The sequence below is a fragment of the Salvelinus namaycush genome, chromosome 22, assembly GCF_016432855.1.
Source record: "Salvelinus namaycush isolate Seneca chromosome 22, SaNama_1.0, whole genome shotgun sequence".
NCBI lineage: Eukaryota > Metazoa > Chordata > Actinopteri > Salmoniformes > Salmonidae > Salvelinus > Salvelinus namaycush.
Genome location: NC_052328.1, coordinates 22,555,540 through 22,565,708, shown reverse-complemented (window position 1 = coordinate 22,565,708; position 10,169 = coordinate 22,555,540). Strand labels below are relative to the sequence as shown.

The window sequence follows — 10,169 nt, the reverse complement described above, 5'->3', positions numbered from 1 at the left end:
GTATGAATTGACTACAATTTGATGCATCTGGTTATAGATGGTCTCCTTTGACATCCCTTTAACAAAGTGTAGACTATCCTAAATTATAATGGGGGACCCTGGGCTAGAGCACACATGCCCAGACCAGAGGAGGCACATTTGCTATTTAACGCAACAGTTTTGTGACAAAGCTATTGGTAGAGTTGAAAATGCGAAACACATTGAACTTTACATTTTTATTCAGTACATGAAAACATAAGCAAAAATGTACATTTGTGTGCACTACTCATCACGCACTGATTTTTATGAGCAACAAGTCAGTTCGGTGGGAAAATGCGCATATTTATGTGGATTTTAGAATACTCGCATGAAAATCTGTCGCCAATTGGATGGAAACCTAGCTACTGATGTTAATTCCACATTAATGTTAAACTTCATATGCATGAATAAGCAGCAAAGTCAAACACCAATTTCACAAACCTTTCACAGAGCCTGATAGAGCAGCATTTTTTTATTTGAACTGCACTGAATGCTATATGTTCACCTTGTACAAGAAACAAATACAAATACTCACACTAAAAACCAGACAATCTGCTAGCAGCCCTGTCTTGCTAACTTTGGGGCACTAGAGGGGTGTTGCTATTGCTCACAGAGTGCAGTGCACGATGCCTCTAAGAGCTCCCACTGGCTTTCATTAGAACAGAAAACCAAAAACAAAGAAAGGGTGGTTCACATTAGACTATGATTATAAGAACATTTAACTAGCCAATACAAATCTAACAGGACTCTGCAAAAACCTTGAACACCAAAAGACAGGTTTGATTTATAAAAATACCACAATGAAGAAAAGGTGGAAACACACAGAACCATCCAGACTTTTTTTTTCTTTCAGACAGAATTTGGGAAAAAGATATCTGCAACAAAAAAAAATTCCTGAGTCGGTAACCTCACTTTCCAAACCCTTTCCTATCTGCCTGGTGCTACTTTGTAAGTCCATTTGGTGAGAAAAAAAACAGGACATTTTAAGAGATCAATCTCGTATACAAACACCCGTGACAATGTCCAAATCCATAATGTAGAGGTCCAGGTAAAAGCAGAGGTGCTTTTAACAGTTAGAACTGCCGTTGCATCCATTTCAATATTTTAGTGGCAGACCACCACATGTCATTACTGAATCCAAAGTCGGAATGAAAGGCAATTCATCAATAGTTAAAACTTCACATTGTCTGAAATTGCGATCATAACCTTTATCACACTAGTCTCTCTCCCACCTGTGCGTCAGAACCTGGATCTTTGAAGAAGCTCTTTAGAGGAACTAAATGACTAAATTGGAGTTTTACCAGAACAAAATCTTCTCTATAATACTTTGGGTGTTCTCAGGGGTTGAGAGATGTTCACAATGGACAAATTCAAATAAGGGTTTTAGGTCCCATATTCACTTAAATTGAGTTTTGTTTTGATTCTTCAGAATGGCAATTTGGGCTTATTGTTTTTGTCTCGTACTGGTCATGAGGCTCAAGAGATCTGGCAACCCTGATGTGTCCAACATTACTGTCTGTAAATTCATGAGCCAGCAGTCAACAGGGTGAGAGATGGACTAGGAAAGGGTTTAGAGGTCCCCATTGAGACTGCCGATGCCACTGGCAACACCAATTGTCTTTTTCTACTGTCTGATAAATATATGTCATTTTATAATCATTAATTTTTTTCACATTGAAGAACAGAAAGACAGATATTCACTTGTAGGGTGGTCTCAGAACAGGTGAAAGAAAAATACACAGACACACGTGGACTGAACTGAAATGAAGAATGGGGCAGTAACAGATGATGTCATTGTCCTTCCAAGCTCTCCCATTGGTGGGTCAGTCAAGATGGGCGAGCCTTAACTCTGGCACTCGGTAACAACTTGTCCCAGAACACAGGAATCTTCCAACAAACGCAAAAAAAAAAAAAAAAAAGAGTAAACACTTAAACTGAATACAAACTAAAACAAAGGAAAATGAGAAGTGAAAAGTTCAGATCCTTGGAACATGAGTTTTGACTGTCCCCACTTTGGAGTGTCAGTTGTGAATATATTCACTGTCCCCACTTGGTTCCGGTGTTCTGTGTGAACCCTAATGATCAGTCTGCTGGTCTAAGAGCGGGTGGGTCAGTTGGTCGGTTTTGTATATATGAACTCCTTCCTCCCTGGATGCAGAGTTATGGCTCGGTCATGTGCTGTCTCATGGGCTCCCCTTGTTTGGAGGGTTGGTTGGGGGAGGGGGCCTGGGAGGGGTGGGTACCAGAGGGCAGGGTGTGGGCGATGGGCACCCCCCCAGGCATCATCCCCTCCATCGGCCCAGGGATCTCACCCGAGGCCACACCCACCACACCAGGGGGGTACCTGTGCCAGGGAGACAATGGTCAGGTCACATGGTACCATAACAATACCTCATAGGTTACAACAACCTGATAAGCCTTTAAATGGCCATTTTAAGTTGCTACATTAGAAATGAGGCTAAGGATCAAATTCAGTGCTGAATACTCTAATCAAAGCAAGTGAAGTCACACATAGTGTGGTGCAAAACAGACATCACATGAAATCTGAAAACTGATTCAACTCTTACATGTCAATTCAGGATTCAAAACGACCACAAGACCTCATCTGTTGTTCTTGGGAAACTGATAAACGTATCAGAGAAATATATCTTGATTTACTAAACCACTCAGATATCAACAAAATATAGTTATATTTAGGCATAAGGGAATGGTTTGTAGGGCTAGAGATGACAGGTCAAGGAAAAGTTCCTGATAGGATATTTCAGGGGACAGACACAGTGAACCGTTTGGGGAAAAGGGGTGTTTAGAGGAAAAATTAAACCCAAGTCATACTCATACTTCCTGAGCAGGGAATAATATGGAATACAACACTGACTGTACTTACAATCAAATGGTTGCCATAATGTGCCAACATTCAATAGATTTTTTATTATTTGGTATGGTACAAGAGGCCAGGGTTTGGCCACATTTGTTGGTTTTGGGGTAGGAAATAAGGGGTGCAATGAGAGGGTGGGCAGAGCAGGTATATTGGGTGAGAAATAAATGAAACACAGACTATCATGAAAACTAACAGCAGCTATGCTTTGATCAGCACAGGTGGGCCTGAGCCTATCACTGTGGGTCAGCATCGGTAGTATTTACCTGGTTTTCTATTAGGTATATAATTTGTCTTGCATTCCCCCAGTTGCTATGGCCTGTACCATGGTTTGGTTGACTCGGCTGTGTAAGAGAAGTAGTTCAGTCCAGTTGAGACAGCAGGTATAGGTGAGAGACTGAGAGGTCAATACTGTGACTGCCTGATTAATAATAGCAGGGGATGGTAGTAATCAATGTGTCCCCATAGCTCTTCATTTCCACTATATGCCACTAAGGAAAACCTAGCCTAAAATACCAGGAAGGTTAAATAGAAAAGACAAGAGGTTCTCATAGATTGAATACAGGGGACACCTTTTTGTACTTGAGCATGGAAACGACTATTTTACTGTTTATTTTACTTGGGAAAATATCCCCTTTTTTTATAAAAATGTTTATGTCCTGCTTATGTGGATAGTATATGCAGGAGGAAGTCAACCTGACCAAAAAGAGGGGTTCCCTGCATAATGGTCTTTTTGGTTGTGATTGAGCTTCCCTACCTGTACGCAGCACCGTTGAGTTCAGGGTGCATCTGCTGCTGCATCTGCTGCTGCTCCACTGTCCAGGGTGCCGTGGTAACAAAGAACTCCTTGTTGACACAGTTTCGTAAACTGTCGGGGATACGGCCTGCATCAGAAAAACAAAAACATTCAAGTAAAGAATTAACTCCAAATTAGTTTCTAGGTGTGTGATATAATGTATGTGTGCGTGTCTGTGTGTGTGTTTACCAGTGACGGCTCTGCGTATCTCTGTGGCGGCTGCCTCTCTCATCTCTAGTGAGGCCTGTTCACTGTACCAGGCCGTGTGAGGAGTACAGATCAGGTTAGGGGCATCCTTCAGAGGACCCTGGGTAAAACTACACAACAGTGGCAGAGAGAAAGATTGGCTACGGTGAACTGGATAATGGAGTTGATGAAGTTATCTATTCACACAGATAAATGCACACACTCACCTGAAGGGTTCTGACTCATGAACGTCCAGTGCGGCCCCTCGTATCCTGCCCTCTTTCAGGGCCTGAGCCAAGGCCTTCTCATCCACCAGACCTCCCCGCGCAGAGTTCACCAGGAACGCACCCTGACGCATCTAAAACAAAAGTAAACCTGTTTTAATAACATCAAGTGACATTCCCTCTCCTGTAGAATACACATGTGGGAGCCCACTGCTACAGTATGTGCCTGCAGTGGTGCTTTCAACCATGAAGCCCCAAGGTGCACTGCATTATGCTTCACATACTAAAAGCTTAGATTCATATCCAAAAAGGCAAACCTCTGTGTACCAAAAGAAAGCGACAGAGATGAAATGAGAGCATCTGGATAAAAGTCATCCCTTCATCTTGATAAAAGCTTGAATTCAGGGAACAATTGTATCTGCTCTGTAAAAGGCACAAGCCACACGCAAACACATGTTTAAATACAAACATGCACACAGGCATGAACGCACGCACACTGAGATCTGGTGGCAGCAAAATACTGATGTTCTTCCGGGAAACGTATGGTATAGTTCTTTGAATATATAAATAGCAAGTTAACCAGGTTCTTCCTTGATGAGACCGCCCCTCACATTTCAAAGAGGACATTGATGTCAGACTCCTATAGCAGAATGCAGTTTGAAAAGCTGACTGCAGGTGGCAGTGGTGATCAACAACTACGCAGTGAGGGCTGGGTGCGCACTACTGTACTGTTATGGCCTATTTGAGGATTGTGTGTATGCGTGTCTGTGTGGTTGCCTGAGTGTGTTCACCTGTTTGATGGTGAAGTCGTTGATGAGGTGGTGGTTGTGTTCGTTCAGGTTGCAGTGCAGGGAGACACAGTCACTCTGGTAGAGCAGGTCTTGCAGGGTGTAGACACGCTGAACACCCAGCGAACGCTCAAGGCCGTCCTGCAGGTACGGGTCGTAGAAGATCACGTTGAAGCCAAACACCTTGGCCCGCACCGCCACCGCCTGCCCTGAACGACCTGTAGACATACACACGAATCCAGTGTCAGAAGCGGATCACAATGTAATGGATGTGTGTGTGAACAAAGCACTCTCACAACAGTGCGCGTTACTAAAGACAGACATCTCCTGTGACTCACCGAAGCCGATGAGGCCCAGCGTTTCTCCTCGGATCCTGGCGGCTCCGGACGCCACCTCTCTGATCTGCTCCACGCTCTGGACCCGCGTGCCCTCCCGGAGAGCCTGGTACAGCCAGGTGTTCCGCCGGTACAGGTTGAGAATGTGGCACAGAGTGGAGTCTGCTGTCTCCTCCACCGCCGCCGACGGGATGTTACACACCGCGATGCCTGGCAAAGAGAGAGGGAAGACAGGGTGAGGGATGAAGAAGGCCAAAAATAAGTAGAAGCCCTATGCACAGCTGGTTATGAAAGGAACAACTAAGTGTCCAAGAAACATGCAAAAACTGCACACTTGGAAAGGCAATGACATATTTTTGCATTATAGTGCACAAATATGAAACAAACAACATATTTCACACCAGGCTTCAATGTTTATTGAGGATTTTTTGTTTTAATTAAGTGACATGCCCAGGGCAAAACTAAGTCTGTGGGGGAGTATTTCTTATCAATGTTTTCACAGCTTTTGTCTGTGTATTTAGGGGATAATACTCCAATTACATGTTATGTAAAATGATAAAAGCAGTGTTTGGTTTGGCTACATTCCAAAGAGTCTTGGCTGCAGTGCTGACGAGTGGGTTGTTGTTGTTATTCCTATGTTGTATTGGCCCCTGCAATAAAATGTCCCCTTAGGGGATCAATAAAGTCTTATCTTATCCCTCTGTCCTCTCTCTTTTTTTCTCCTACCCATCTCTCCGGCCGCCTTGATGTCGATGTTGTCGTAGCCGCTGCCGATGCGGATGATGATGCGTAGAGCCTTGAATTTCTCCAGGTCTTCTCTGGTCAAGGTGATGGTGTGGTACATCATGGCCCCTACTGCCTCGTTCAGCACCTGATGGAGAAAGGGAGAGTCACCTTCATCCTCATCATTATCATTAAAGGCATTTCATCATTTCATCACATATGCATTTGTGTGCGCGCGAGTGCAAATGTGTACGTGTCAAAAGCCCTGCATTATCAGAATCTGTCTACCCAAACCAGGTTAGGGTGGAGACAGCCAGGGTCATAAACTAGATTGATGGTTATCCAGATACCCAGATAGCATAGCAAGTGCCCCCTGCCAGGCACTTTGGGTAAATAATAGCTTTAAATTCTCCTCCGGCTAACTACATTTGCTTGGCCTGCCAGATTAGCATAGATGTGAATTTCCATAAGGGTTTTATGAGAGCTAGCTGGAATCAGCGCTAGATGCTAATTCAAGGTTGAAGCTCTCCTCATGCGTTCATCTAATTGCTTAGGCTGTGCTGCTAGCCAGAGGCATGTTTGGCTGGAGACAATACGTCCTGTGGGTTATAATGACCAATGCTGTGTGAGTCATTAAGCAAGCGGGGTAATCGCTGAGCAATGTGTCAGACTAAATGGAAATGGTATTTTTTATAACTATGGTGGGCCAGTATTAAAATACACGGTAGTTGTAAAAAATCAGTTGGATATGGCCCAATAGATGTCAAAGGACCAGTTTGAGAGAATATTTCCTCCAGATCAAAATGATGTGTGGAGACAGTTGGTGTGGGGGTGGGGCGGTAGCTGTGCAGATAAAAGCTGATATAATGCTCAAGATTCATTTGTATCAATTCCCTCGCTAACTCAGGGAAACAAGTCCACAAACAGATGGTTAAACTGCTAACATTGTCCTGACATCAGAGGGGGAGATAACACACGAGCATGCTAGCCCTTTTGTCCACACGACACAACGTAGAGATAAGTCCCCACCAAAACATGATGAGACTAGCACTGCTTTGAATTAGATAGTGAGTCATTGTAGCATCCCAACACTGCTCAAACGCAATGCCACTGAGAAGAAATATGCAGGTTAGGGCTCCTGTCAGGGTATTAACTCGGCTCCTCTTTCTCAGGCGATGCATGCAGAGGCAGCAGTGTGTGTGTTTCAGTATGTTTCAGATGAAAGTGTGTGAATTTGTGTGTATGAGAGGTAAAGTGTGTGTGTGTGTGTGTGTGTGTGTGTGTGTGTGTGTGTGTGTGTGTGTGTGTGTGTGTGTGTGTGTGTGTGTGTGTGTGTGTGTGTGTGTGTGTGTGTGTGTGAAATCAGTGAGTCAGCATTTGAGCCTCTGTGTGTGAGTGTGAGCCAATTTTTGTGGTTTGTTTGCATGTGAGTGCCTGTGTGGGCCCTTTCTCCTCTCGTGTGTGTGGAGTGCCACCTCTGCTGTCTCTGCTGACTCGTTACAGAGGCGGGAGCTCTGCCAATATCTCTACACCCAGGGCAGGCCATCTCGTTTTGTAATGTATGCACAAACACAACAGCTGATTGGACAGAAAGGCCTTGGTGTGCATGAGCAGGGGAGCACGAAGAGGCCAAGGTCCAGGGAGAAAAGTGTCAGGAGGTCAAAAGAACCCTGGTCCTATTTTTCTCCCTCCCTCCCTCCATTCTTTCTATTTTCCAATTTCACTCGCTCTCTCTCTATGCGTCACACCCAAATATATATTTGTAAATGGTTCAACACTGCCTGCGCTGACAAAATCTATGTCAACAAACCTTGTTAACAATTGATTATCACTATGAAGCTTTTCAACGCTGACAAAACTGTAGGGTCAACATACACAACACATTGAAATTGCTTGGTTAACAACCTTTTTCCACATGTTGTATTTTACATGAAGAAGGGAAGATTTGCTGTTGCACTGGTATATTGCTGATGACTGTCGTTAAGGAGCGCTACATGCAATCTCAGTATATAATGACATTCCTTTCCCATAACCAGCCTCTCTATTTAACAACCAGAGGAGGAGAGGAACAGCATACACCACCAATGACATTACATCCTAATACAATCACTTTCACTTAAATGGGAAAGGGTGGGAGAGACAATATACTGTAATATCCGTTTTATGTTAGAGAAGGAGCAGAGGGGGAGAAAGAGGTGAAAAGACAGCTACAGTTTGAATTGAGGGCACAAACCCATGCAGTCCCTGTGCGTGTGTGTGTGTGTGTGTGTGTGTGTGTGTGTGTGTGTGTGTGTGTGTGTGTGTGTGTGTGTGTGTGTGTGTGTGTGATACCTTCTCATGGATCTCCTGTGTGGACTGGGCGTCACAGAAGGCAACAGTGGCCAGGTCTTTGAGGATGGGCATCTCTACTGTACAGTCACGCCCATCTAACAGGGCCACTAGGGGGCGAGGGTGCATCGGCCCATTCATGATCTGGGGCCGGATACCTACAGAGAGAGAGAGAGAGAGAGAGAGAGAGAGAGAGGAGATAGAGAGAGGACAGAGAGAGAGAGAAAGAGAGAGAGAACAGAGAGAGTGAGAGAGAGAGAGAGAGAGAGAGAGAGAGAGAGAGAGAGAGAGAGAGAGAGAGAGAGAGAGAGAGAGAGAGAGGACAGAGAGAGAGGACAGAGAGAGCCAGAACAGGGAGAGGAGATAAAGAGAGAGGGAGAGAGAGGGGGAGGAAACTTGATGAAAACCTGAGGGGTCGGCACATTGTTAACAATAAACTACTTTGGAGAATAGATTGCAGTGTGTGGAGTCTCTTTAACAGATTCACTGAACCGCAACTGCACAAAGACATTGGATGTGCATATGTAATCTTTTCCCTCCCTCACACACACACACACTGTGAAAATTGACAGTTCGATACAATGAATGCTCTGACTCCACAATCACCTGGTAAGATGGATCAATAACACACACTCAATACTTCCTGAAATGACCAACCCCTCTGCTGTGTCTCAACGTTGTGACTCCTGATAACTCCAGTTACCAGGCAACAAGGTCTTTCACCCCATGAGGTCACTCCCACCATATCACAACCCTGCAGGGGCAGTGTGTGTGTGTGTGTGTGTGTGTGTGTGTGTGTGTGTGTGTGTGTGTGTGTGTGTGTGTGTGTGTGTGTGTGTGTGTGTGTGTGTGTGTGTGTGTGTGTGTGTGTGTGTGTGTGTGTGTGTGTGTGTGTGTGTGTGTGTGTGTGTGTGTACGCACTACGCACACACGCGTAAGCAAGCACACACACACACACACACCTGTGTTCTGTATCTGTTACAGCATGATACTACAGACACAAGTATCTCAACCTTCTCCAAACACACTGCACAATATCACCAATGTATCATCCCTGGAGCTTTATACTCTGTGAAGGAGCGAAAACGGAGCGAAAAAAGAGAAGAGCGACTCTGGGCAGAATGAAACCAAATTCCATCCAAAAAAAGGAAAGGGGGGAAGAGGGAGAGAGAGAGAGAGAAAGCACTTTGCACACCACTCCTCCAGCGCTCCCTCGCTCCCTACTGCTGTTGTCATGGTGATTACAGGATTTGGGCAGGATTATGAAATATTTGATTTAGTGGCGTCTGTGCTGCTGAAGAGCAGATCTGAGCTTTTCTCTCCCCTCTGTGTCCATTTCAACATCAGAGAGAACAGACTGTAACCTGTGCCCATTGAACGAGAACACAAGATAGACCAGCAACACAAAAGAAATACAGAGAAATGTGTCAGAATGTACAACAACACAAAAACAATGTCCCTTAACACTACTTGGTTCTTCATGAGTTTTCCCTAATAACAAAAATCAGCTAACCACAACATCCTAAATTGTATCCAGCATAAGAAATTGATGAATTCCGTCTTGGTGGCGGTAACCAGGGAGGTTGAAATCATAACGTGACGCTAGCACTGAATGATTTGTTTTTTTTCATACGGTACAACCTAAAGAGAGCACCTAATAGACTTCCTGTATAATGTCACAGCTGTGAAAGACAGCCAGTCTTTGGGAGGTCACCACTGAGCCCTGTGAGTGTGGAGAGGTAAGGGATGGCTAGTTCATACAGTGCATTCAGAAAGTATTCAGACCCCTTCCTCTTTTCCACATTTTGTTACGTTACAGCGTTATTCTAAAATTGATTAAATCAATTGTTTTGCTCATCAATCCACACACTGTGAGCCAGGCCTAATCGCCCAACT

At 44.5% G+C, this 10,169-nt stretch overlaps 1 protein-coding gene across 3 annotated transcripts in view; it reads right to left on the bottom strand.

Moving 5' to 3' along the window:
• Positions 1-1,994: 1,994 nt before the first annotated feature.
• LOC120017938 (C-terminal-binding protein 2-like) overlaps positions 1,995-10,169 on the bottom strand; it is a 49,480-nt gene continuing 41,305 nt past the window's right edge. For 2 of the 3 annotated variants that reach the window (XM_038960894.1, XM_038960896.1), the window contains 8 exons: positions 8,277-8,431; positions 5,949-6,093; positions 5,226-5,432; positions 4,891-5,105; positions 4,103-4,233; positions 3,879-4,006; positions 3,651-3,777; positions 3,171-3,237 (listed from right to left, as the gene is read on the bottom strand). In XM_038960894.1, the coding sequence (XP_038816822.1) occupies positions 3,171-3,237; positions 3,651-3,777; positions 3,879-4,006; positions 4,103-4,233; positions 4,891-5,105; positions 5,226-5,432; positions 5,949-6,093; positions 8,277-8,431 (1,175 nt within the window). Of the gene's footprint in view, positions 2,363-3,170; positions 3,238-3,650; positions 3,778-3,878; positions 4,007-4,102; positions 4,234-4,890; positions 5,106-5,225; positions 5,433-5,948; positions 6,094-8,276; positions 8,432-10,169 lie in introns of those variants that run through there. The other variant, XM_038960895.1, reaches the window with a different exon arrangement.